Below are 27,533 nucleotides of genomic sequence, written 5' to 3' on the forward strand. Positions count from 1 at the left end.
GTTTGGATGAATTTAATAGTCTTTCAAGTTGCTTGGGATGGTCTGAACTGGCTACTGCAAAGTTGTTATACTAACAATTAACTGATAGGGTTTTATCTAAAGAGCCAAAAGTGTACTGGGTGCAGTATGTGATTCTCAGCTGTTACAACTACAGCAACTGCTCTTGTTGCTTTTCAGATAGTGGTGAATCTTTAGCATACATGAGCTTTAAAGAATTACAGTGTTGTATCTTAAGACATGAGCTTTGCAAACATAACCAACTGGTTTTGATAAGCTTTGTTTTTCTGAAGTCCTATGGTAGCAGTGTGTTCTGTGGCTGTGGAAGTGGGATATTTGTGTAGCTGCAGTCCTGTCTTAAATATTCTTTCATACAATAAATATATAACTGCCAAAATAATCTTAGCAAAATAAAGACCAAAGTTGCTTGTTTGAAGTATTACTTATTAAAGCAGGAACTCTAAGATGCTTTTCCTCTTTTTTTTTTTTTTTGAGAGAGTTTTTTTTACACTGCTCCTTCCCCTTTTTCAAGTTGTCTTGCTGTTCTGTATATTTTCATATATAGCATACTCTTACATTACTCTCTTTTTAAAGAAGGCATTTAATTTGTTGGCTGCAAGCTGTCTTATTGTTAGGAAGGTATGTGATTATTAATAAAACTCACTCTGTTCCAAGAACTTGGATATAGAAATATAGGAACTGTGGTGACGCTGTTCTCATATCCTGTACTCTGTAGACCTTGTATCATAAACAGTTTTAGAGGTTCGCTGTGTCTTCATGTTTGTACTAACCAGCGTATGTTTCTTGTAGATTGCTTGGTGAGGAAACAAAGTTGTCAGCTCACTGATGGTTGCTTTGTTACCCCTGAAAAAAAAGTACAAAATCTAGTCAGACACAATAAAACCAGCAAATAATCTCTTTACTGCTCTTCTCTGTTGGAGGCTTAGTATTTAAAAAAAACTCTGAACTGGCCCAAGAAGCACTGTATGCCTGTGTTTAAAATACTCTCTTTGCATCATTAGGAATCTGAAGCTGCCATTGTTCCACCCATCTTCCCAAGGGAAACTCAGAAATTATAACTAGAGGCGAGAAACTGCTTATACGTTTTGATGTCCAGCATCTGCTGACAGAATGCTAAAAAGAAAGATACTGGATCTCTCCTGAGCTCCTGGCTGTGTTTCTACTCTACCAGCCTCTTTCTTTCAGGCCTGTTTGCCTGTGAGTCGTGAGGCGCTGGTGACTTCTGCAGCTGCGAAACCAAAGCACCCCCCGGGACAAGCATCCCTGCTTCATGTGAGTGTGCAGGAGACTGCGATTTGCATGAGCTCCAAGGGCCACGCAGCAGGTCTGGCTGCTGCCCTGAGTGTCTGTCACTGTTTCCTTGCATACCATTTTAATTTGCATTCTCTCCCTAAAGAGCAAAAGCTCTCCAATGAATGGGCAGCTGCCACCAGGGAGTGAGAAGGGTTGGTGGCCATTAGCAACTGGTCCAACCTCCTTCCTTGTCTGGGACCTATTAACAGGTCTGTGGGGAAATAACAGTTACATGTGAACCATTTTCTACATTCATCAAAGGGAAAACAAAGGATTATCCGATTACAAATGCACCATAACAGCCAAATGAGCAAAAGAAGCCAAAGCTTTGTCCTGCCCTCTGTCCTTTTAACTCTGTCTTGCTCCATCTCAGACATCCAGTTTCCCATTACTTAAGTCTCTGAAACCCTCTTCCTGCCTTTATTGTTTTGCCAGTTGCTGCCTTCAATTTACTGCACTGATAAGGACTTCCCAGGCTGTAAATACGTGGTCGAGATATTTCTGAAGCCAGCCTAGGTTTTGATTGTAGTCACAGGAGGAAAAGTCAGCAGCAAAACTGCTCTCACTACACACGGAGGCCACCCCTCACACTAGGGTAGGTATGGATTGTGAATTCGTGAGGAGAGATGTGAGGGAATACAGAACTTAACAGGACTGAAGAAGAAAAAATGACCATGCACTTAACTGCCCCTTTTCACAAGGTGATACCCGTGCTTCTAGTAAATGTAAAGTAACTGCAGTTACTCAGTTTGGGAAAGGCCAGAAACCGGAAAGAGTGAGAAATCAAGTATGATCATCTTTGCTGGAAATGATAGCAGGTAAGTTGGAGGTGTTGAATTCCCCCCACTGGTATCTGTGACTGCAGACAATGATTTTGTCTTACCTTGATACAACATAGCTGCAGAGATGGCCAGTGGAAGAGGGGGAGTGTTTTAAAATGTTACTGTCTTGGTGACCAGCACAAGCCTGTGGGGCTTGGCGGGCTTGAAAAGCTCCCCATGTGTCTGCAATCCCTGCGGCATCATTACAAAGAGTGGCACAGATGTTTGCAGTGTGGCTGTCTCCCAGTGCAGGGCCCAGAAAGTACTATTCCATGAGTAGTTAGTCTACAGTGGGAAATAACTGGAGATTACAGAATGATATGGAGTGAAAAAGCTTCTTCCAAGTGAAACATTGATTTAGAAGCTATGAGTTTATTAGACAAGAGCTTGATACCCAACTTACTGAATTTTTATACAAGTTACATGCTCTTATGAGTCCTCTTTGACTTAAAATTGATTGAAAAGTTGTGTGAAACTGAAAGCAGTGCTGACTTCTAAAACTGTTATAACTCTTGGAATATTTAACAACTTGAAAGAAGTCACTACCCAGGGACCATGCTACTATGGAAAAATTTTGGCTTAGTAAAAAATAAGATATAACAAGTGCTGTGGTAGATCTTCAAGCTGAACATACGAGAAAGTCGAGGCAGATAGGGCCTAGGATTTCTTAGTAATCTAATTAGTAAATAAGTGTGCTTTTTCTAGCTTGTCTTTAAGAGAATATAGATGGCTAAGGTAAGCAGTAATAAAATACTAAAATGTTTTGTAACAGATATGTGGTAATATATATTCTGGGAGTTTTTCCTTCAGAACTGAAGGGTTGATTACCTCCCCAGATGTTTTTTTAAAATAACTAAAAAAATTGGTTTTTACTTGGGCTTGACCAGCCTCATTAGGCATGTAACAGTGTAACCAGTTGTGAATATATGCTGATAAAATGTATTTTAACCCTGACTTGGCTAGGCTAAAAAAGCAGGCTTACTCTTGAAAGATGCTCTATTCAAGCCTGTGAATAGCAGAGGTAATTGCCAAGAGTTCCTCAGAAGGCTTACAGACAGTAGGATAGCTTATAGGAGGTATTGATGGTGTCTTGCTTGGCTTCTGAAAAAAAGATCAAGTTAGAGTATGTAAAACTCTTACTGCTGTTGCTGTCCTCTCCCTCAGTGCTGGAGATATCTGATATGTCTGAAGCACAAAGATTCTCAGAAGAGCTGCATCCCCTGGTGTCACATATGTTAATCAAGTGTCTGATATTGATAATGTGATTTTACTTTACTGGAAATAGCAAAATAATTTTTGTGAAAAATCTACTGAGAAGTATGGCTGGAAGTTTTCCTTCTTTTGAAAGTAATCTAAAGTCTTCCTTAGCTCTCCCTTTTAACCTGATGTGTTCTGGGCAACTGTACTACCTTGACCCATGGAAAGCAGAAGATGTCATCAGCATAGTATATGGAACAAACCAGATTTTATTGCCATGTATTAGCTGGAGTTAAAATTACAGAGGCAAATGCCAGCAAAGTAAATACAGGAAACAAATATAGAAGTGGATGGGAGAAACCTATAATATGGTAGATAACCAGTTCCATAGAATGCTAGTATTGCAATTGGGAATGAAACCTTTGTTGCTTTTACAAATCCAGTTACTAAGTTATCCATTATTTTAGGCAGATTTTAAGGGAGAAAACCTGGAGGCGGTGGTGGTGTTATATTGTCTCTGAAATTGTCTTGGTTATATTTCACAGAAAGAATGCTAAACAAAAGGTTATCTAAGCACCTCAAGCCTTAATCAAGTGATTTCCTGATTACTGAAAGTATTTGGTTGTGTGACTGTCCATTGGCATTCCTCATGATTTCTGTAAGCTGCTCTTTTATCTTAGGTCAGCATGTATTGTACTCCATATGCTAATTTATGAACTTGTACAAGACACCATGTGGCTCTGAAGTAACAGCTGGGTAGTCCGTGTGAGTGGATGCATATATCCACTTGGTCTCTTACCTGTGGCTGTATTAATTTAACCTCTGTTCCCATAGAAGAGAAGCTGTCTAGGGCTTGAAATGGCTTTTAATACCTTTCTGTGTTAATTGGGTGACTTGTGAAAGTAAGTATTAAGCTTAGTGGAGCCTTCCCTCAAAATTAAGCATAACAAAACATATTTTGAGAATTTGTAACTTGAATACTTTGGTGCTAAGGCACAAGTGCTCATTCCTTAGAGGCCATACTGGATGTAAATAGCAAGGTTTTGGCAGCAGAGGGTCTGCAGGCATGGCCTCTATGGGAGGAGGCATGGGGCTGCCCTGTGTCAACCACAGCCACTTCCAGCTGTCTTTGCAAGGGACCCCATGCAGCTGAGCCCATCAGCCAAGCTGATGGCACCTCTGTAAAAACTTATTTAAGAAAAGGCAAACAATTCTGAGGAGGGGGAAACACAGAGAGAACAAAGGAATGCATAGGAGGAAGGAAGAAGAGAGAGAATAATGAGGTCAGAGGACAAGGAAGTGCTCTGTGCAGAGCAGGTACTTCCCTGAAGAGCCTCTGGCCCAATGATATGTTCAAGGCAGAGCAACTGCACCTCTGAAGGGACTGTGGCCCGCAGAGAGCCCATGCTGGAGCATAGGACAAGAGGGAGAAGGGAGCAGCAGTGGAGAGGAACTGAGTACCGACCCTGACCTCATGCACTGCTGCTTGTCTCACCAAAGGATTGGCTTTAGCCAGCCACCAGCAGTGTATGCTTATCCATCCCCCTGTCCTGTCCTCTTTTCAAACACAGACCTCCCACTCTGTTGTTTAGTGTCTTTTGAAGTTCCCCTTTGATCCAAAAAAAGAGTGAATCAAAGCAATAGGGTGCAGACAGTTGATGTGGTTTATTGTGTAACTACTATCTGAAGGTATGCAGCAAAGGTGAATGAGTACTGGGAAGTCAGATGAGCCCAAGACTCCCATACTACATTTTCATTCCTCTCCTGCCTGCAGCAATCTCTCTCTTGTTCTGTGTCCTTGCTCTACACAACAAACATCACTGGTAAACCAGATGTGCCATCCTGTAGCCAGCTGCATGTGATGGCTGAGGTCATGGGCTGGGCAGAAGCAGTGGCATTAGGCTGCCTGACAGCCCAGCATCTCTGCCTTGTCCCGCCTAGCACAGCTTCTGCCTGTGTCAGACGCTGGAGAAACCTGACCGCGTGTCACTTGCTCAGAGTTTCCTAGAAATAGACTTGTGTGTACTGTAATAAATAAACTGGTACTGACCAGCTACAAGAAATACTTAACTGCTAGGAGAGAGTAAGCTCCAGGAGTCACACAGCAGGCAACCTAAGCTGTGTTGATTTGAGCCCAAACAGATGTCTTGATTGCACCTGTGTAGGCAAAGGTGCAGTCCCAGCTGGGATTCTTATTATGTAATTGTAGTATGTATAAGTGTAGTGTATCAGGTAATTACACTAATATGTGTGGGGACTAGTAAGAAGAAAGGGTCTTACTGTAAGAGCCTCCACTACATCTACAGGGTAGCAGATGACCTCTGTCCTGAAGAGCTTGCCCTGGATATGATTAAGACAGAATAATGGAAAAAGTTGTATCAAGGGAAGGTACCCTTAAGCTTTCTCATGAGACTCATGTTTTTTCCTCTGCTTCTTTTTCTGTATACTGCTACTCATTGGATTTCCCTGTTGAGCTGCTCACACTTAGCATTCCTCCAGCAGCAAGGTGGAAGCTGTTTAATGCAAGCATTCACTGATGTGTTGTGTAGGCTTGGAGGAGGGAGGATGAGGGGAGGTCTGGCTTACTTAAAGCCCAAAGACTGTCCTAATCTTGTAAAGAATGTGAGTCTTCTGTATGCAGGCCTCTGGAAAGTTCATGGATAAACTGAGACACATAGAGGTGCCTCTGTATCAAGGTGGGACTCTTTGCATGTGCATCTATTTATTGTCTTTAAGTAGAAGGAAAATAGCTCACTTTTAATAAATGGGGGAAATGCTACATGTACATTTACTTTGGCCTGGCTAAAAAGCTGCTTGAATTTAATTTAGCTGAATAAATATTACCCTGTATATCAAATATAAGCCTATTTAAAACTGACTGTAACTGATATAACTTACTTGAAATCCACAAGAGACGGCCCACACAGGGATTTGTACAGGCTTGACATTTCAACATTATTTAAGCTGCCATAGGTTGTAGGTGTGGACCTCCCCTTAGTAGCCTCCAGCAGTAGAAGTGATGACTTTTGGTTTTACTAATGACAGTAGCCAGCATTTAAAACTTCGCTTCATGCTGCCCACCCTGTCCACACCTTTGGTGCTTTTGCATAAGACCACAAGTTTGCTGGCAGGGTATCCTGTTTCTTCTAAACACTAATGGATGGCACCTGGCCACATCTGTCTCAAGAGCTCCCAGCCTACATACTTGTTTTAAGTAATCTATCTAGACAGTCCACAATAGCACCATCTTAAGACTTCCAAAATGTTGATCACAAAATGCAATTACACTGCAAGAAAATACTAAGGAAACCCATCTGCTGAAAACAGCTGTGTGCATGTGGCAGTAAGGGTGATGGCAGGACTTGGAAGGATTTCTATGTTTTGTAGTTCAGTCCATGGCAAACTTCTAACCTCTGAGCACATCGCTGCAGATGTTTCTGCTTTCTCCCTGAGGAGGAAGTACACATCCCATGATAGAAATATTTCATGAAATAGAGTATGACATGCCCGATACCATGACTTGGTTCATAGGGATATCACGGTTGTTTCTATTGCCTAAAAGAAGGAGGCCCCTTAGGAAAAGCTGTTGTCTTTGAGGGAGTGCTAAGGTCTGTGTTTTTGGTATTGCTGCTGTTGCCGTCTTCACCCATTCCTGATTATCCCCTGAAACCCCTTCCCACCATGTGGTGGGTTATCAGCAGGGGAGACTGTAATTCCAAGTGGACTGATAAGGAAATGTGAATGGGTGGCTGTGGAGGATTGTGTGCCTCCTGTGTCCTTAATAGCCTATGTTAATCACAATAAACTCATTAAGGTTTATAATTCCATTATAAAGCAAAAATTTATTTATTAGTTTCTTTATTGTGTGCAATCATTCCCTGAAACTGCTGGATGGCAATAAGATGCTTAAGTGTTACACTGGAAAGCAGCTGGGGGCAGAGATTCTCAAAGTTATCTTTATTTGGAAGTCCAACTGCACTTCTGGCAATCAATTATTTAATAATAGCCACATATTTCAAATGTTTTTAATTATATATATGTAGAAAAACTCTGCTATGATTTTATTGTATTTTAAATTTTGTGTCTTTCTTGCACTGAACCATTGACAGAATATAGTTTATTTAATTTATGTCGATGAAATTTAGAGTGGTATTTTACTCATCCATCCCTATGGGTGCTGATGTGTGGTTAGATACCATTGTGGCATGGTCAAGGACAAGCCCTTTATTCTTTTACTAGAACAGCAGTGCTTAATCACACAAATAATGATGTAATGGTTGTGGGTTTTGGAGTCCGCAGTCAAGAGATGTGATATCAGGTTTTGGCTCAGACCCAGTCAGCCAGTTCTTCACTTGGTAGAAAAGTTTTATTCTTCTTTAAGCATCATTATTATAATAATTCTATAGGCTGTTTGGGAGGACAACACTGTAATGTCAGGATCTAGGTGTCTGCCACTTAAGCAGTTGTTGTAAAATTGAAGAAAAACCCCAAACCTTCAATTTTACCCAGGGCATTGTTTGTTAATTACTGTATGGCTGCTTTTATACTGCTGTCAGTGGAAGACAAAGATGATACTCTCCTATGCTTTATATTATGAAGGATGGGAATACCAACAAAACTGAAAAGCCAGATCTTACATTTCATGCTCAGCAATTTCTAGAGTTAGACAGAAAATGCCATAACTTTTCCCCATTTAATTTTTGAAGAGCTGACTAAAAAATATTTTGAAATGGCAAATTATTTTATTTTTCTCCTCTTGAAACAAACCTAAGTCAGATGAATTTGGAAGAGCTAGATAGCTGACTTTGCAAAAATCACACCAGTTCTTTAAGCACTTAGAGAAGGATTTGGGGGATGGTCAAAAAGGACAAACATGCCCAAAGTGGGATTCAAGCAAAAGTTAAGTGTACAAACATGTACACTTAGAACTTTAAAAACACTGCACAGCTGCTGGCTAACTCTGAAAGTAAATCAAGCAAATGCTCTGCTTACTTTTTTTTGCACTTTAAATACATAAACAGTCTTGGGAAGAAAGACTGACCCCTAGGGTAACTATGGCTCATGTGGCCTGACCAGCAGGTTAGAGAGCCACGCATCTCTGCATTCTCTGGTTCACTTGACACAGCTTTGGGTTTGGTGATAGTCCAGCTCTAGCATGAAGGGGAGGCTGTCCAGTCCACCCCCAGACCCAACCCTTTGGACACCACCTGCTACACAGGCTTGAAGCCAAGGACCACTGTGTACCCACCTCCCCCTTTTTCTTAAGTGTGTGCTCTGTTTACTGCTGTGGGAAAGGATTAGTTTCTCCTCGATTTGTTGCAAGTAGTGATGCAACACTACTTCTCTTCTTTAAATATTACCTTTAAAATAACTTCTGAAAGCTTGTAAACAGGGTATTCAGTCCATCTTCAGGTAAATGGATATTTGATATTTAAATGCATAGTAGATGTATAATAAAATTCAGAAGTTTCTGTATGTGTTCAGCTTTCTGTGACTGCCCAGCTACTGTGGGAAGATTTATTTTATTTTAAAAAGATGATCTTAAGGTCCTTTGAAAAATTGCCTCCTAGTTTAATGTTTGCTATGAACTTCATTAAACATTTTATGTGGTCTGTGCCAATTAAGACCATTAGTATTATCACAAACCAGTAACCTCAGGGGGAAAAAATGGTTATGCTTAAAAACATAAAAGCAGGGTTATTAACAAAAAGTGACTTATCAAGTGTAAATAGAATGACTTGAACAAAATGTGCGTCATTGTACATGCAGGCCCTCATTTACCATCTGGTTTCTGTTTTATGACCCTTTCTGTGGATTTATTTTGTGCTAGTGGACAAACAGTTGGACAATGCTTAGAAACACAAGCTGGAATGTAGGGAAAGCTTATGGCAATCTTTCATATGCTCTGTGTCATGTGGGGAAAAAGCAGTTTATAGAAAAGATGAGTTGAACTGTAAGCATTGCATCCTGACAATTCTTCCGTACGGTCATATAATTATGATTTCTTTTACTTTCTTCAGATTTTCATTGAAGTCCAGCTAAGAATGCAACCAACAATATAAAGTGAAAAAGCTGGGCATCTGAAGAAGCATCCTTCTACTTGGTGAAAATGTGTCTTATTTTTTGACAACGATTAAAAGACAATGGGGTCAAACACTCTTGGAAAGGCTGCAACATTAGATGAGCTTTTGAACACTTGTATTGAAATGTTTGGTATGCTCTTTCAATATTTTATTTTGTTCTTATTGAAATTAATCTTTAAATATAAATCCTGCTGTTCTCTGGTTTAGCCAGTCTTTCTCTTGGCTAAGGACATTTCTGTTCTGTAAAATTTTCCATGTTTCAATTTGGCCCAGAATCATGCAAGCCAGAATTTTAATCACATGCTTACTGTATTAAATTTTCTTAATACAGATAATGCACAATTGTGGGCATGGCAGTTTAAAAAATGCTGGCCTTTACCAAGAGAAATGTTTAGATGAATTATTCAAGGAGTTATTTCTGGCATTGATCTTTGTCTTGAGTGGTTACACAGCTGTGGTTTTGACCAGTCATTTTTTTAAAGGTTTTCCAAATCATCATGCAATAATTGGCAAGTATATGACCTAATGCTCATGTAATCATTTTACTCTTATTAAAATGTGATGTACCAGGTCTGAGGGAAAGAAGTGATAAAAAAGACCTTGATCCATAACACCATTAATCATGACCTATATCACATTGCAGTCAAATGAGTTCATGGATGGGCTTAAATGTTTTCAAATGGGGCTCTGATTCACAAAGCTACATTTAGATTCTCTTGAGATGCAGGACAGCTTTTGATTGGAATGAAGCTCTAATTTTTTTTTTTTGCCATGTGGGGAGAAACAAGTGTCTAAAGGTGACAGAGACTGAACAATTGATGGATGGACAGACCTTGCTACCAGCTGCAGTGAATCCCATACATCTGTTCCTGTAGACCACCATCAAACGTTTTGTTCTAGAACTTAATTAAAGTATTAGCAGAGCCCTCACACTTGTTGTCTGTTGGAAATAGTGTCTCCTCTTGTATACACACTCTCTTACCAAGCACAGTCCGTGTGTGGCTCCTGTTTTGTACATCATATCATCTACTGTCTTCTAAAAAAGTGACAGACAGAATAATCTAACAGTGCAGATGCTGGGGAAGACTGATTGTCAGCAGCCTGCCAGGGAATGACTCTTTGTGTAGTTTCAGTGGCTACACTGCAAAGACACAAGGGCCTCTGTTAGGCAGCTGGAGATGCGACCCTGGCCACAGATGAGAGATGTTCCTTTAACATTGAATTCCTTGAAGCAGATCATTTGCTATTAACTTAACTGCTAACTTAAAGCTATAAAGCTGCAAAAAAATAAATACTGGAAGTAGTTGTACATAAGTCATCTTCCCACCTTCTTGATGTGCAAAGTTTAGCACAGTGGTGTCCATGCCCTGGTTTTTTAGCTATGGCCTGTTATCTGCACTGGTTTGGGTTTTTTACTCAGTTTTAACAACTGTCACTGCATTCTACCAACAGTTACTGTTCAAGGGGCATTTTTGTGCTCCGGCGTTCTTTCCTACCTCTTTGGTAGATAACGAACCAACATTTCCACTTTTGATCTTTTCTATCTGACTCTGCTTGAAGAATAAAAGCTCCCCTCTGTTATGATAGGGTTAACTCATTGTTTCTCTTTTGCAGATCACAAAGGAAACCAGTGCTCCAGCCATTTGCCAAGAACCTTCCTTTTAATGCACCGGTGGTATCTGCCTTCAACAGAGCTGGCTGGCAAGCTTCTGTCCACATATCCTTTCACAAAGTGCTGCAAATTGGCATTACAGTGTCAAAACCAGGTTGTTTTCCTGACTGCTTGTAAAAATGTGCTAATTAATTAGTGACAAACAAGGTTTAAAGGTAAATTTTTCTTCAGCCTAAAAAGTGGAAGTTTGTGAGCTTCTTTATTCTCACATAAAGTCTTTGTGGGCTTTTTTGATATGTACAAGAATACTGACTTTACACCAACCTTGAATAAGTGCAAATATGAGGCAAAGATAATTTTTCAAGTGTATCACAGCAGGTTGGCCTTTGAGTACTGTAAATTTTCAGTGATATCTAAACACCTGTATGTCATTTTTATCTCTTAATTCAGTAATCATAAGTATTATCACATTTGGTTAGCCAGAGCTGGCAAGAGACCTTTCAGCAGAATATTCAGAATTGGAGAATAGTGGCATTTTTGATAGGGGAAAAAAAGTGGAAACCAGGAAATAGTCTCTGTCCCCTATGATGTTGTGAAAGTGAATGAAATATCGGAAGCATAATGGGGTTATCTCTAGAAGAAAAGTTTGATACTTTTTTAAATTCAGCTGGTCTAGTATCCATCTCCAGTGAATAAAAACATCATTGCTGAATCAAGGCACACAAAGCTTTCTTTAGCTGACCTACTTACAGAGATGCCGATGGGGAGAACTGCAATGAATTCAGATTGAAAATCTGCTACTTCATGAGGTAAATGCACTTCTGGTCCTCTAGCATTCTGGTTTTATAGTTCTGTTAATACTATCAATGTAATTTTGTTTGTTTGGGTTTTCTCACTTGGTCTCCATTCTACAGTGAAGAGTGAATTTCTGTGTGTTGAAAACAATTAAGTTGAGCCATCCAGCTTTTAAGACACTTAACTGCATTGAGCTAAAAGGGTCACTGAAAACTTGGGTTACAATTCATCTGGGTTGTGAGTGTTATGATTTATCAGCCTCTCAGCGGGAGACTACTTGAGTACTACACAGAGGAAAGACACATTTTACTTCCAGGTGTAACTTAGTGTGGGAGAGGAAGATTGTCTCCAGGCTGTAGACTTCAGCTCATGCAATCCCTACATAATTTATGGTGACAGGAGTGTGTTAGTGATGCCGAAGTTGTTACAGGTTGGGAGTGTTCCAAATTGTTGGAATGGCAGACACACCAAATCTTGCACCAACTGCTCTGACCTTGTTTCCATGGGAAAGCTTTCATGTGTTGGGCTGTTCTTACGTAGGAACATTTCCCTGTAAAAGAGAAAGCATGAATTTTTAAGTAATTATGATGTAACCTACTTCACTCAAACAAATGTTTTTTCCTCCTTCCTCTGGATGAAGTTATATCACTGAGAAGAAAGGTGAGGGGGGTTACTGAAGGCAGGACTGATAAAGCCTATTCCACTCCCCCTTACATAGAGGAGGAGGCTTATATGGTTTACATGTAACCTTATGTGGCTTACATCTGCTTTACACAGTTATTGTGGTAGAACTGCCGCTCAAATTCACATTTGCATTTTCATTGAGAAGTCTTTTCTGAGCAAAGTTGTCTTACTTGGACAGGGACCACGTGCAAGTGTTATTTGGGTGTCCTGGCAGCCTGAGTCAGGACACCATGTGTGTGCCTTCTGTGAGTGTCACCTGAGACATCACTTTAATTTTGCATTTCAATAGAATACTGCTTTGTTGTGCTGTTGTGAGTTAAGCAAAGAAAATTAAAAGATAAAGTGGCTTTTGCCACTTCAGTGTCACAAATAATTACAGAAGTAACAGGCTGAGGTAGTTCACCCTCTCTGTCTAAAGAACAGTGGATCTGAAAAAAGTCCTATTAAAAAGATATATGTAAAATATATGCAGCCACTGAATGTTATACCTGAGTCTCTGGGCATCTCTTAACTGCTGTCTGTGGATTTCAGATACTGGATTTTGGAATTTCCTGCAGAGTTTAACTTGGATCTTGGGCTGATTCGTTTGACTGAAGAGTTTCAAGAAGTAGCCAGCCAGCTCGGATATGAGGATCACATCCATCTAATTGATATCTCCAGCATGTAAGAATGTCATGAGCTGCAACATCTTTGTGTCTGGAACAGCAGAATTCTAGTTCTGTACAAAGTATAAAAATATTAAGGGCCGTCTTGGTCTTGAGAGAGCAAAAAAAGCACTTGCAAATCATCTTTAAATTTGAAGCTACTAAAAATTTGAAGTTATAGTTACACAGTAAAGAGAAGATTCCTATCTTTAAGTTTTTCATATAAACAGGAAATAAATTATTTTTCTGGCAAAGCAAGTGCCAATTAAGTGATTAGTATTACTTTTTTTTCCTATACGTTTTCATATAGAATAACAAGCAGTGTAGTGACTGGAATGCCGTGTAAATCTTAGATCTTCTTGGCGAAGCTTTCTTGTCCTCTCATCAGTAATCTCTTAGTTTTTTGTAATATTTTCTATTATTTAACTGGAGAATTTTTAGCATTCACATTTGTAGTTGCATCGCATCAAAATTATTACAGCTACTATTTCCTTGACAAGCTGAAATGAAAGTTACCTTTTAGACATCACCAGACATGCTTTTGCATCTCATTTGATATTGTAGATTTTCTTTTAAAATATAGCATGTGCACGGTATTTGGCTGTTTCTGTTGGTCCATTACTTCAGGGACCTGTGAACTTACAGAGGAAAAATTAATCCTTGATGTTATTCAAATGTGTTTTTATTCTGTATCAGAATTTGTTGTGAACTGTATTTCTTGTATTTCCAAAGCATCTTTAATTATGGCTTCCTGTATCATGGGGAAGAATACGTTGTCCTTTTGTTGTGATAGAAACGTGCTATTATTTACCATTGTTGTAGTGCATCTCAAACTCCTCTCTTCTGTTCTGCTCTTGAACATGTCGTATTCTAAGTGTTTGTTGTGTGCCGGATGTCACAGACCAGAAGGATCCTGGTCCTTCTATGGTCAATTTTACATGATACATTCCAGCTGTGGGCTATACTGACATAGACCCAAACAGAATTGACACTTATACCTATTCTGTTGCAGTCCTTCCTATGACTGGATGAGAAGAGTTACACAGAGGAAGAAGATTTCCAAGAAAGGAAAAGCCTGCCTGCTGTTTGACCATCTGGAGCCCATTGAGCTAGCTGAGCATCTCACTTTTTTGGAGCATAAATCATTTAGGAGAATTTCTGTAAGAAGCCCACAACTTTGTTGCTCACATCAGGAGCCTGTCTTTAAAGAGTGTTCACATAGTTTCACATTTATGAATTTTTTTCTCAATATTTCAGTGTAGTAAATCTTTATACTCTCTCATATGATATACATAGCCATGCACTTCCTTGACCTTTTTTGTGTCTGATGATTTTTGGCACTGAGGGAAATTCAGTTGCTTCTTTTCACAGAGGGTTGTACAAGGACTAGAGACAAAAGTGGATGAAAACTAAAGTTGAAGCTAAAACAAAGCAAATGAGTAAGACAAATGCCAAAAGAAATGCTGATTTCTGCTGGCAAATAGCCACGTGAAAGGGTCACATGTCATTACTGTATCAGGTGGCAAATGGAAGCAGTAAGTTATTAAGATGAAAAATGAGACCTTTTTTTCAAGTGTTTAGGAGTATGAGAGAAATCAAACTCCCAAACTAAGAAAAATATCTGAGTTTTTTTTGTTTGTTTCAAGAGAGGAAGGAAAAAGAGATCAATGAGGAGCTGAGACCAGTCTAAATAGAATCACTTTTGATGTCACTTAATAATGTTCAAAGGTTAATTACTCTAGACTTCAAATCATGGGAAAACACCCTACTGTGATCTGTGTAATGCTAACCTCAAAGTAGGAGAGAAGGACAAGAAAAAAGGCATGGATTTCTAATTAGACTTAAGATGTATTTGAATTCTTTTGAGGGTTCCAGGAAGAAAACTCAAACCTGCAATGAATTTTCTTTTTTTTTTCCTTGCTGTTTCTAACTGAATTTTCCTATCACAAATGATTCTCTGCAACCAGTGAGAGTTAACCAATCTCGTACTACTTGTTCTCTCAAAGATACGTAATTGTAGAATATGATTAGTCTGAATTCTGTCTTTAGTTTTACCTGTCTAAAGAAAAATGGGGAAGGAAGGGCAGTGTTAACTATAACCAAAAAAATTAAAATTATCTGAACACTGAAATACTGTTTATCTGCAGCTAGGAGACAAGAATCTGTTGTGTTAGAGTATATGCCCTCATATGTTTGTCTAGCAGGCTGGTTTTGATCAGCTAAGACAGAAACCCATCTTGTCTGGCATTGCTAGCAGCTCTATACACAAGCTAAAGTTATGTCATTAGCTACTGAAAACCTCCCTTTAAGGGACAGCTGAAGAATGTTTTTCAAACATTTAGGGAAGTTTAATTTTTGGGATCCTATAGAGTACTATGGCTTGAGGGTGTCAAATGAAACTACACAGAATAAAGTGTGTTGAATAAATTACGGGAAAGATGGAAGTAGCAATCACACTTATCATGCCGGCCTCTATATTTCCTAACACACAAACAAGCTGTAAGTTGACATTTAAGGAAAAGCCAAACCAAAACAATAGCAAAGAACTTTCAAGGAAGAGCTGTTGTGTAGACCCTGAATCATGGTCACTTTCTAAACAAGAGGAGCTTTAAAAAGAAAAAAAAAGCACTGAAGTTTCAATTTGATTCTTCAGTTGTCCACTATTTTACTGAAAGTGCCTTTTCTCTGTTAGTTCACAGACTACCAAAGCTATGTGATCCATGGCTGCTTGGAGAACAATCCTACTTTGGAGAGATCTATTGCTTTATTTAACGGCATCTCTAAATGGGTCCAACTCATGGTTCTCAGCAAACCGACACCCCAGCAAAGAGCAGAAGTAATCACAAAGTTTATCAATGTTGCACAGGTAAGTCTCACAGATGACTTTTTTTCTTTCCATACTAAGCAGGAATATAGATGGAGATTGCAGTAAACAAATCAGGTGATGCTATTTGTGTTATTTCCTCAGTGAATAGCCTGTTCAACATCACTGGAGGTTATTTGTTCAGGTGTGGTGTGCCTGCATTTTTTAACTAGCAGACATAACTATACAATAATTTTTCTTTGTTGTATTCCAGTTGGCAACTGTCATTATTGTGTTTCTTCTGGGGCTAAGCTAATTAAAAAATGAAGTGCTGAACCATTCTGTTATGTGCCCTGGTTTAGTGATTTCTGCTTTAGCCATGATAGGTTGTCTCCCTTAACTTGTGTGTGTGACATTGAAGAGCTGCTAGTTGTATTTCATTAATTTTTAATTATACATGGTTAATCTCTCCTGCAGAAGCTCCTTCACCTCCAGAACTTCAACACACTGATGGCAGTTGTGGGAGGTCTAAGCCACAGCTCTATTTCTCGCCTGAAAGAGACCCATTCTCATCTGTCTTCGGAAGTCACAAAGGTATGGTGGACTCCAGAACATAGATATGTTGAGCTGAACATCACCTCTTTGAGGTCTGATGGGTTCTGCAGTGCAGGTGTCTCACCAGCACAATACTTGGATCATGGCAGGGCTTCCTGAAAGGCATTCCTCTCAGTGGAGCAGGATGAGCTCACAGAGATCCTCTGGCTGATTGCCTGTGCCAGAGAGGAAATTAACGGTGTCGACACCCTGACAAGAGTTGTGCTCAGATTAAGGAAATGCTATGAATGCTTTCACAGAGACTTGCTTCTCTGGCTATTTGTAGGACTGGAACGAAATGACAGAGCTGGTCTCTTCCAATGGAAACTACTGCAACTACCGCAAGGCTTTTGCTGACTGTGTTGGCTTCAAAATTCCTATTTTAGGAGTCCATTTGAAAGACTTGATTGCTGTCCATGTAATTTTTCCTGATTGGATAGATGAGAACAAAGTTAACATAGTGAAAATGCAGCAGCTTTCCATCACCTTGAGTGAACTGGTTTCCCTGCAAACTGCTTCTCATCATTTAGAGCCTAATTTGGATTTAATTAACCTGCTAACCGTAAGTATTGAGCATGTTTCAATTCACTGCTGTGGTTCAAAAGTTGAGTGTCAGTAGGAATCCCATATCTATAAAGTTAAGTGTATATTATCTCAGTTTTGAAAAAGAAAAGGGGAAAAAGTACAAAACAGAAACAAGTTCACGTGAGGTGTTAAGAAAGTCACAGAGTTTTGCTACAGTGGTTTGTGATGGCTGGAAGCAGCAACTGGATTGTTATAAATCATCTATTTTAAGAATGACAGATGGAGGGCTGTATTTATGTTAGGAGAAGTAAAAACTCAGTTCTGACTACTTCGAATGGAGGCTTATGTCTCCTGTGGAACGACTGGGTGACATGCTGGCATGGACACATGAGAAATTCCAGCTTGAGCTCCATTACACTCTTGCTCCCCTGTGCTTTCCATGTGACACAGTACCCTTCCTTGTCCAGTAAATAAAAATGTGATGGATTTATACTAGGACTGATCAGGTACAGAGCTTTACACTAAGGAAGCCGACAAATATGAGCCTGAGCTTGGAGCTACCAAGCTGGTGTGGATATACCTACGGCCTCATTGTAATAAGGACTGGGGACGTTTGGGGAAATAGGAACACCTTCAGTTGTGCCTTGTGTGGAACAACTTGGGAACAAGTCTTAATCCTGGTTAGTGGGACAAGAAAGAGAAGGCACCAGATGTTGACCACTGCAACAATCCTTTAACTTATATTTTGAACTATGAAGGTAGATATTTATTATCTTGTTTTGTTTTTGTAGGGACTGAGAGTTGCTTTCTCATGATGCTCTTTCCCTTCCTGGTCATTTCCAAGCTTGGCTTTGAATAGCGGGAAGTGGAACCTCAGGCTTTAGGGAACTGAGCAATAAAAAAGTGAGTCCAAAAGGGTAGAAATTAGACAATGTGAAGTGAGAGATGGAAGCTGAACTGCTGCTACCACTTTCATTAGCTGCTCTCTCTTCTTGGTGACAACCTGTTTTCCAAAAAGAGGAGAACGCTAAAGATTTTTTGAAGACCTTTCAGGTCTTCATGTATTCATCATTGTATCAGACTGATCTCACACAGTGTATCTGGTTTTCCTTTTTTAGAAAATATTTTCCTTGTTTTCTTTGTTTTCAGCAAAATGATAGGGGTTTTATTTGCATTTTTGTATTTATTTCAGTGTGTTTCATTTACAAGGAGAAGTAATTGAGTGCATGATGGGTACTTTCTCACCTATGATACTCTGATGCATTCATTCATAATAAAACTCTGCCGACCTTGATACAGTTGAACCAATCTGATTGTAAAAATGAAGCTGTATTCTGCAATGTTGATTCCAGACCTGATCAAGGGTTACAAACAACTTCTGCTTTTTTTTACCCGTTAGCATGATTCTATGGTAGTACCTTTGTGTGATGATGGAGACAGCCCATCTAGGCTGTTTATATAGGTAGACAGGTGTAGGTATCCTAAAACCTTTCCAGGGCAATTGTGCCTTCACATTAGTCACTGGAAGTGTAGCTGTGGATCAAGCACGTTTGATAGTGTGGGAGTATCGATTTAAAATGGTGACTTCTGGAAAGGGAAAAACCAACAAATTTCTACAAAACGTTCCTGGACCAGAATTTTGGTACATACCATAATATGAATATCCTCATTTTTCTTCCCATGTGTGTCCTCATCTGTGTATATGAAAACAATACTTGTTTGTTTGTTCTACACTAGTCTCTTAAACAGTAATAATGGACTTGCATTGTAGATTAATTGTTTCTTTTTATCTTTTTGTTAATAAGAAAGTTTTAAATTATTGGCTGGGTTCAGAGAAATAGGAGAAGAAAAGGATTGCAACCCAAAACTGACAAGTGATGATGACTAAAAATAGTTGACCTTGCTATGTGCAAATGGTCTTTTAGCAGATTTAGCCTCCCTTGCTGCCTATGTCATCTTCAGTTTTCAGAGCGTGAAAAATTAACCATTCCTTTTATTGCTAGGTCTTATCTCTCTGATGTCAACTGTAAAAATTTTCCCCATCTTTGCCTTATTTAGAGAAACTCCCTTTCAAATCTAGTAAATGTACATAAATGTGTAGAATGCTTTTCAATTTTGTGTGAATTGGCTGACCCAACTGTTTCTTCACTTCTGCTGTTTTCCCATTGAGCACCTTCTATCTGGGCATGCTTTTAGTAGGTGTCTTGTCCTGATAAGCAATGTGCTCTTGCCTGGCCTCCCTCCCTTTCAGTGTTGCCTTTTACACCACATTTAGCAAGTCCTAACAGCCTGGCCTATGCTTGTTTGACAAGTAAATCACTGGGTACTGGTTTGCTAGTCCAACAACTTGCACAAAAAGGTAATATTAGCATTTCTTGGGCATGTGGGAATATGGCCTGGTTTTTCTCTCCCTCAGTGGTAGAGTCCTATTTGCTCTAAGGGAGCTGATACCTTTCAAGTGGCTTAGAAATGGTGATGTTTGGGGAGACTTTGATAGGAGCTATAAAATGAGAGCTTGGGTTAAAATCTTGGGTGAGAGGTGGGTAGTAAACTTCAGGCCACCTGCTCGAGGGGCTTACAGGCATTTTTAAGATGCTATTGTGAGTATAGAACAAAAGACCCTTGATTTCAGCAGTAGCTGCTGAATGGTCAACAGTTTGGCAAGTTCTTCTCTTGCCTTAAATGTCTGCACGCAAACTTGGAAGTCTGCTTTCTCCCCCATCCCCACACCCCTCCACCCCATCTCATCTTGTTGTAAGCATAAAAAATCAGCTTCTAGATCACAGAATTTTAGCTTTGAACAAGCAGCTGAAAGAAGCCAGCATTTTGCATGGAAGTTAGCCTGCCACAAATAAGGGAAAGGTCTGCTGTATGGACAGCAAGGACACATGCCAGGTTTATTGGCGTAGGAGACTGCAAAAGCTGAGCAGGATGCAAGTCCTGCCTCGTTCTGTGTAAATGAGTCTGAGTTACACGGGCAAGAGAAGTAAATGTGTTACAATTCAGCTGCCAGTGAACCAGAGTACGTTACATGAAGATGGACTCACTTCTTAGTGCATGATCACTCTTAGTTTGTGATTATTCCTCTTTTCCTGATTTACTGGCCACACTTGCTCCACCCTCACTGACTTTGTACCCGGTGCTGTACTGCTCCCTGGAATCCAAAACTTGGAGCTAAGTAGTGAAAGAGGACCTAAACACAAGCGTGGCAGTGCAGCAGAGAGGAAAAACAGCTCTAAAGACAGTTTTGCCATTAGAAAACTTACATTTTGTAAGGATGCTTAAGGGATTTCCTTACCTGCTGTGCAGTATTTCCACACTGGTTTGGTTTTTTTTCACAATGTGAATAAAAACCTGTAAGTAAATATTTCATCACTTTCTGTGGATTGGAAGTGGATCTCAGTTTCTCAACTAGACCACAGTGTATTTATATGAACTGTGTTAGAACTTATTTGGTGCCACCATTTTACCCTCGCTATTTTTATGTCTCAACATCTATTTATCTAACCTGTTCTGAGACTATATGCAAATGACTGGAAAGTCCCAGTCATTTGTACAGTCTAGAGAAGAGAATGAGAATTACCTAAACAATCAAACTGAAAGTCACCCCCCAGCTTGTGTTCAGTAAGTTCCACTTAGAGAAAAAAAAGTAAGTCATGCGTTTCTGATCACTCCCCTACCCTTCTCAATCCCCCTCCAAATTGCTCAGGAAAAAAATAGGACAGCAGTGATAGTAAAATTAGAATAGAAACTGCCACTCACTGTAAAGGTTATTCTAGGAAAACTCTTATTACACTTTATTTGTCAGAGCAAAACTGTAAATAAAATATAAAATGAATGTTTATATAACTGCATGGTCATCACGCTTGTAATTTTTGTGCTAATGTATGAAACTTCTGAACTAGACAACACCTTCCTTGTGTGCTTACATACTGTGCCTAATGAAGTTATAACCACTGCTTAAGACAAGCTCATATAGTTCAGGGAGGGAGAGATACAATCTTGCTCAATAAATACTAATACATTTCCACTCCCAAATCCACACCCTGTTCATCTGGCCTGCTGAGAAAACTGTGCTCTTTCATAGGAACGAGACAACACCTTTTGAACTACCAATTCTGCTCTCACTCCCTGTCTGACCTGATAATATCATGCGTTCCAACTGAGTGCTGTTTATTGTATGCCACCAAGGAACCTCAGAGTACAGTCACTGAATATCTCACCATATGAATAATATTTATTACAGCAGCTACTGGTTCCATGTTGTCTTTAGGACAGGCCCTTACCTAACACTCTGACAGCAGCATGCTGGCTGGTAAAGGAACCTGCAGGATGCACATCCTTTCACTGTGCCCTTAACCAAATTACAAAGTGCAAAAATCAGCAGTGTTTCAGCTAGACAAAATGAATAATGTCATCTCCAGACTTCTCTAAAGCCATGTGTTTTCTTTGGGAACCTATTTTGGGAAAGGGCACAACTTCTGTCTTATTCATTGCACAAAATTCTGCCTAAGAGAGGGTGGTTCACAGAGGTGGTTCTGCAGTAGGTGTCACTGATCCTGCTTGTTACTTACTTGGCATTTCAAATTCTCTAAAAATAACCTTCTGTCACAGTAGTTTAGTCAGCAGTAATTCTATCTGTCTACTCAGGAACATCCTTTTAACTCAATCTTAGCTTAACTGGGGATTTACAAGGTGGATGATTACTTCAAATCATGTCAATTCTCCAAAGCAAATTAATGTAGGAACATGACCACAGGAAACATGCTGTGTTTGTTTCCTCTCATTGCAAAACATTAGCTATAGTGTTGATTACTTTTCTCCTTCATCACTCCAAAAGAGGAGGAATTTACTGCAGACATGGATCAGTGCAAGACCCCAGATGTCAAAGTGAAAACAGATCCATCCTACTTTACACATATTTATGTACCTTCTCTTTTTCTCAATAAATCCTCTAGGGAAAAGAATGAGAACATGAAAGAAAAATCTTTCACTTATCTGGAAACAAAGCTGAAAGGCAATTTGCCTTACTTGCTGAGAGGTGATCGGGAGCAAGCCAAGCTGGGCTAAACTGAGATTGCTCTTGATGGAGCACTTAGCTGCAACAGTGGTGGCAAAGCCAGCCTGCCTCTCCCAAGTCTCTGTCTGCCCAGGGCTTTCCAGAGAGGTGTCTGCTGCACGGGCTGATCTCTGTAGAGGAGCTGCGTTACTATGGCCATTCTTGAGGAACAAAATTTGACCAGAATAAAATCTGAAGTGCTTCCAGCCTAGCCCCACTATGACTTCTTTCCTGAAGCTTTTGTATTGTTTCGTTGAGGTCTCTCACGAGCACTGAGCTGCTAGAAGAAAGTGTGTTTGTGTTAGGGTGGTCTTTGGAGCCAATGTCCCTCTTTGTGTGAGGTCAGCATGCAGCGCCGCTCACCCCTGGGGTCAGGATGAGAGTTGTGCCAGCCCCCAAGTGCACTGCCTGACGTGAGCAGCAGCATGTGCTCACCAGCCTGAGTTGTGTTTGCTCTGTGGAAGTCTGCTTTTCCAGAAGCTGCACGTGGCTTTGGCATGTCTCCTGAACTCAGAGTAGCAAAATGTTTTATTTACCTTCAGTGGGGAAGTATATCTCTGCTTACAAGCCTGTCATATCCAATCCAGTCTAATAAATATTACTGTTTTCCGTTCTTTCTTATATGTAGCTGTCCTTGGACCTTTACCACACTGAGGATGATATCTACAAGCTCTCACTGGTACTGGAGCCAAGGAACTCCAAATCTGTACGTCATCTTTTACTGTGTTTTGACATATTGCTTATTTTGTCTTCATGCAGTTGATTAAATTTTTAAATGACAGTTAATGTGTTTCCTTATTCATATGTACATAAAGCTTTTTAGTGTTACATTTGTGTAGAAGACACAGTCACTATTTATAGGTTTTAGTGCGTATTGGGAGATATAAATACTGGAACACACTTCACTGTTCATTGTTTTTCAACAAAACCTCTGCAAGTCCTGGAAAACAAAGTTCTGCTTTAGATATATATCCTTTGGAAGTTTATATCAATTATTTATTGCATAACCCTTAGTTGATTTTCTGGATGCTGGTGGAGTTATATAAAGCAACACAGAATTAAAAGATTTGTTTAAGGCAAGGTAAATAATTACTGTAGTATTTTAAAACTGTTTGCTTAGGTATAATTGGCTGTATCTTGGGCTCTCAAGCAAAGTTTAAACAGATGAGAATAGATATTACTTTTTATTTGGTTATGTGCAACTAAAGATAATGCTGCATTCATGCATTTTTCTTTATTTTTTGGAAGTCAGAGGATACAGATAAATCTCATAATTAATAGTTGAATTTCACTTAAAGTATTACTCTTTCCTCTGCTGCCAAAGGCTGGGGACTCCGCTTTCCCCTGAGCATTTCTTCAGTGTATTAACATTCTCATTACCTTTAATACCCAATCTGTGATGCTCTCAGGCTGAGCCCTCTCAAGTCTGACAGCAGCAGAAGATGAGGGTGGCTGGAAGTGTTTTGCAGGGTGTGAGAGCAGAGTCCAGGAGTCTGAGATTATGCATTCCAGTGCTTTTTAAGATTTTGAAACATTCTTAAAAGCAAGCAAGGAAGCAGATCCCTTTAATTTCCAAGTATAAGGCTTCTCTGGGGTTTAAAATAGTTAATCACTCTTGGAGACCAGTTTGAGGACCATGTGTGTGTGTTCCCAATGATGTATTATGAACATTGATAAGGAAACTAATGAATATTTTCACAGTCAACACTAGCTCAGCTTGCACATTTGAAATTTCATTACTGAGTCTCCAGTGCTTGTTGGATACTATTTTGACCACAACAGTTGCTGTTTATTTCAGTCATTCTGGGTCCCTCATGTTCTCATTACTGCCAGCAAAGTTGAAATGCTACAGCCCTATGCTGTGGAAGACTAATGGACCGCTACTGTAAATGAAGAAAATTATCACATTGCTGCTTTGATCCCCAGCCCGAGCTTTAAACAGGACAAAAGCAGTATAAACAATGCTGTGAAGTTTAACAGCACCCAGCAATTGTGGGAGACTTTTGCATAAGGATCGATGGATAGCCAGTGACATTGAGCTATTGCTGCACCCTGATGGGTAAAAAGCTGCAGCTGAATCGACAGAAGCTGGATTATTTGAAGCTTACTTCTCTTTGATGGAGTGCCAAAACACACAGGCTGTATTAGAGGGGAAAGAATCTGTAGAGTTTTTTGTATGTGGAAAAATTTGTCAAAGGCAACATGACAGCATAGTTGTATCATTGCAACTGCTCCTCGATTTGTTGTTATATGGGTACCACTCCCATGCAGGTGCACCACGGAGGAAGTGCCTCATGCTGCTGCAATCATTTTCTAAGCAGTGGAGCTAATCTGTTAGCATATGAGTCTGCTGTCAGCAGGGACTTGAGCAGGACTTTCCTTCTGCTAAAACTGGGAGGAGACTCTCCAGTCAGTATAGCAGCCTAAGAAAACACTGAGGAATGACCACCAGCTGTAGTATAGCACCTCCTTGTCACTGCTTTTCCCCATCCATTAGTGATCTTCTTGTTGGGAGTTTTTGCTAATACAGCTATTGTCTAGATCTGCCTGGTGCAATTATGCCACTGATGATGCACTTAAGTAATTTTTTTTGCTTTTCAGTGGAATTCATTTCAATGTCAAAATACATAGATGTTCACAAACATCTGAAAATGCTTTCTCAGTCTACAATACCATGGTCCCTGTACTGGTGAAATAACTGGGAGATACCATCTGAATCACAAACTGCATGACCAGAAACAGTGTTTTGGAATGTTTAATAAATTCAACTTGGTAGTCTCTGGACAACTTTTCCTCATAGGATGCATTTCAAATACATAAATAAAATCATGGTTTTTCCTTTGAGTCTATGAGTGAAATAGAAGGAACAAATATTTCCCTTTGGCTAGTAGTCAGTAACATGAATTTTCATTGCAACTTACCAAAAGAGCCATTAAAATTGAATGAGGCTTCAAATGAAATAGCCCAGAAGAAAGAGGAAGGCTCCAGTGGATTCTATGTCTTTCTGTCACTGTGTCCTCAGACCAGCAGGTGTTAAAAGCTCTCCGTGAGGTCTTGTTAGTCTAGCACCACACTGAAACTTTTAATACAGATGCTTTGAGCCAGTGCTTTTGGGAGATAGAGCTGGATGTCCAGGTTCACCGTACTTCTAACTGGAATTTAATTTTGTTGATATAGGGATGTTTTCCTCCCAAACTTACTTGTATACATTTGTATCGGTCAAAATCTATTGAGGCATTGATAAAAGCTTTTCTAACAGTTGAAAAAGGAAAAGCCAGATTAATTAAGCAACCCACTAACAAATCCTTTTTTTTCTTTTCCAACCAAACACAAAATATGAACCTGTGACCATTTCTCATCTCAATGTCAAAATCCTCAACATCATTGTTTTACGCAATGATACGTGTAACATCTTTACATGTCTTAATTGTCTCCCTTTCAAGTCACACCTATTTAGAGTGGGACAGATGAGACCCAGATTCTTTGCTTGTCAGCTAACACAGGGGCCTTCTGAGACTGTGGACCCTTTCCCTTCTGATCCAAAACACACTGGATTTTTTCTGCTTGACACTGCTTCACCTGCTAGATGTCCAGTGGCAGATGCAGGGAAAGGCCAGTATGTCTTGCAGCATTTTTCATGCTAACTGGTTATTTTTGAATCCTTACCTGAAAATGTATTCAGGTTTGTCCTATATTTTCTACCTGAAGAATCTGAGCTGCATTCCAGAGCTACTCCCACTGTGTAGTGGTGTGAAGGGAGTCAGGCTGTGAGCTCCATGCATCCAGTGAGCTGTCAGCTATTGTTTTGTCAAGACCAAGATGTTTTTAGAATAAAATAGTCTGGCTGGTGTTATCTGCAGAGCAAGTCAAAGATCAGCCCCTATCTACTCAAGCTGCCTAGAGGAATCAAGCTGTGCATCCTGGCACATCTCAGCTGGAAACCAGTGGGATTGCTGAGCACAATTCTTCCCCTGCTTCTGCATCCTGCTGTCTTGCTGGTGCCGCACAGAGCAGGAGCATGAACTTAATCAGGTTGTGGCAGTCCCTCAGGTGGCTCCTGGGCACGGTCCCTCCAGCAGGGATCTGGGGCAGACTGTGCTTTGCTGGAGAGTTCCTCAGAGGTTTTACTGAGGAGAAAAGCAGGTTTCTGGGCTTACCTATTTCTGATGCCCGCTGTGTTCACAGACCCTCCTTCCTTCCCTCTTCCCTCAAGTCTCGTTGCTGTTGAACCCTCTGGAGTTGTCAGTGAGGACAGACTGCTTGGGTTTGCTTCTGAGCTCCCTGGGTGGTGGCAGCACAGCTGCAAGGTGCCACAGAGAGCCCAACTGATTCTGTTAGTGAAGGCAAGCAGCCCTTTAAAGCCCTGCCTGATGTTTTACTAAGCACATCTTTACAGGTACTCCAGTAGTTTGTGGTTGTAGCTGTGACATTTCGAGCCACTTCTAATGGAAAATTCAACTTCTTAATTCAGATTTGAAAATCCTTGTGTTCTGATCCATCTCTCAGCAGCCCACCTCCCCGACCACCCCCAACAAGCCAGTAGTGCCACTGGAGTGGGCATCTGGAGTGGTACCTAAACCTGACCCTACAGTCATTAACAAGCACATACGGAAACTGGTGGATGTAAGTATTTGGAATATTACACTGGTCTAAGAGGATGATAGCTTTGATATTTTCATCATTATAATTAATTTCAAGGTTATCATGAGATTGTTATGGTTGGGTTGAATTTCAGACATATGATAACAAATTTGAGCCGTTACTGATACCTTCAGAAATATTTATTTTATTCCTGCAATCAGCAATGGGATTAGTAAATAGGTTTCTGGGTACAAAGGAGGAGACTTTCAGGAGCATCCAAAACTTGGCTCCTGTTTAATAGGTTTGTCTAGCAAATATAAATTCAGCAGGCAAAGTTGAGTTTTTGCAGCTCTAGCCACAAAATTCATGTCTGGTAACAGAGAGCTAAAAAGAAAGCTACTCAGAAACAAGGTCTCATACATTAATAGGTCCAATGAACTTTTCTGGAAACAGCCTCTGGTTTTCAACTTGCTGTTATTTTACTGTCCAGAGCATGTTATGCATGGTAAAGACAGCACTGTCTTGGTGTCACTTTTAAAATGTGGACGTGAGGTCATGCAGAATTACAGCTGGGATCTTCTAGCTTCCGTTTGGAAGGTGAAGTGTTATTCTAGGTAATGTAAACAAAACTAAACATCTCCAGATTCCTTTGGAGAGACTGAACATTTCCTTCTGCTTTCTACAAATTAATGAGTAAGTCTGGGAGGAGCTATTAAATTCTGGCCTTGTCTGTGCTACAGATTGTTAATTGGGGTTATGTCGTTAAGATAACCTAAACAAAGTCTTCTGTTCTCTCACTCAGACTTCAAATATATCTTGTAGTT

General features: G+C 40.0%; 1 protein-coding gene across 7 annotated transcripts in view; it reads left to right on the forward strand.

Moving 5' to 3' along the window:
* Positions 1 to 27,533, forward strand: part of RASGRP3 (RAS guanyl releasing protein 3) — a 56,713-nt gene that overhangs the window by 18,529 nt on the left and 10,651 nt on the right. For 3 of the 7 annotated variants that reach the window (XM_069010041.1, XM_069010042.1, XM_069010039.1), the window contains exons 2-11: positions 9,350 to 9,542; positions 11,027 to 11,127; positions 11,769 to 11,833; positions 13,035 to 13,166; positions 14,160 to 14,307; positions 15,840 to 16,013; positions 16,428 to 16,544; positions 16,831 to 17,106; positions 22,757 to 22,834; positions 26,635 to 26,751. In XM_069010041.1, the coding sequence (XP_068866142.1) occupies positions 9,473 to 9,542; positions 11,027 to 11,127; positions 11,769 to 11,833; positions 13,035 to 13,166; positions 14,160 to 14,307; positions 15,840 to 16,013; positions 16,428 to 16,544; positions 16,831 to 17,106; positions 22,757 to 22,834; positions 26,635 to 26,751 (1,278 nt within the window). In that variant the 5' untranslated portion in view covers positions 9,350 to 9,472. The other 4 variants (XM_069010040.1, XM_069010037.1, XM_069010038.1 and 1 more) reach the window with 4 other exon arrangements.

Source organism: Aphelocoma coerulescens, chromosome 3 (genome assembly GCF_041296385.1).
Source record: "Aphelocoma coerulescens isolate FSJ_1873_10779 chromosome 3, UR_Acoe_1.0, whole genome shotgun sequence".
In the NCBI taxonomy this organism is placed as follows: domain Eukaryota; kingdom Metazoa; phylum Chordata; class Aves; order Passeriformes; family Corvidae; genus Aphelocoma; species Aphelocoma coerulescens.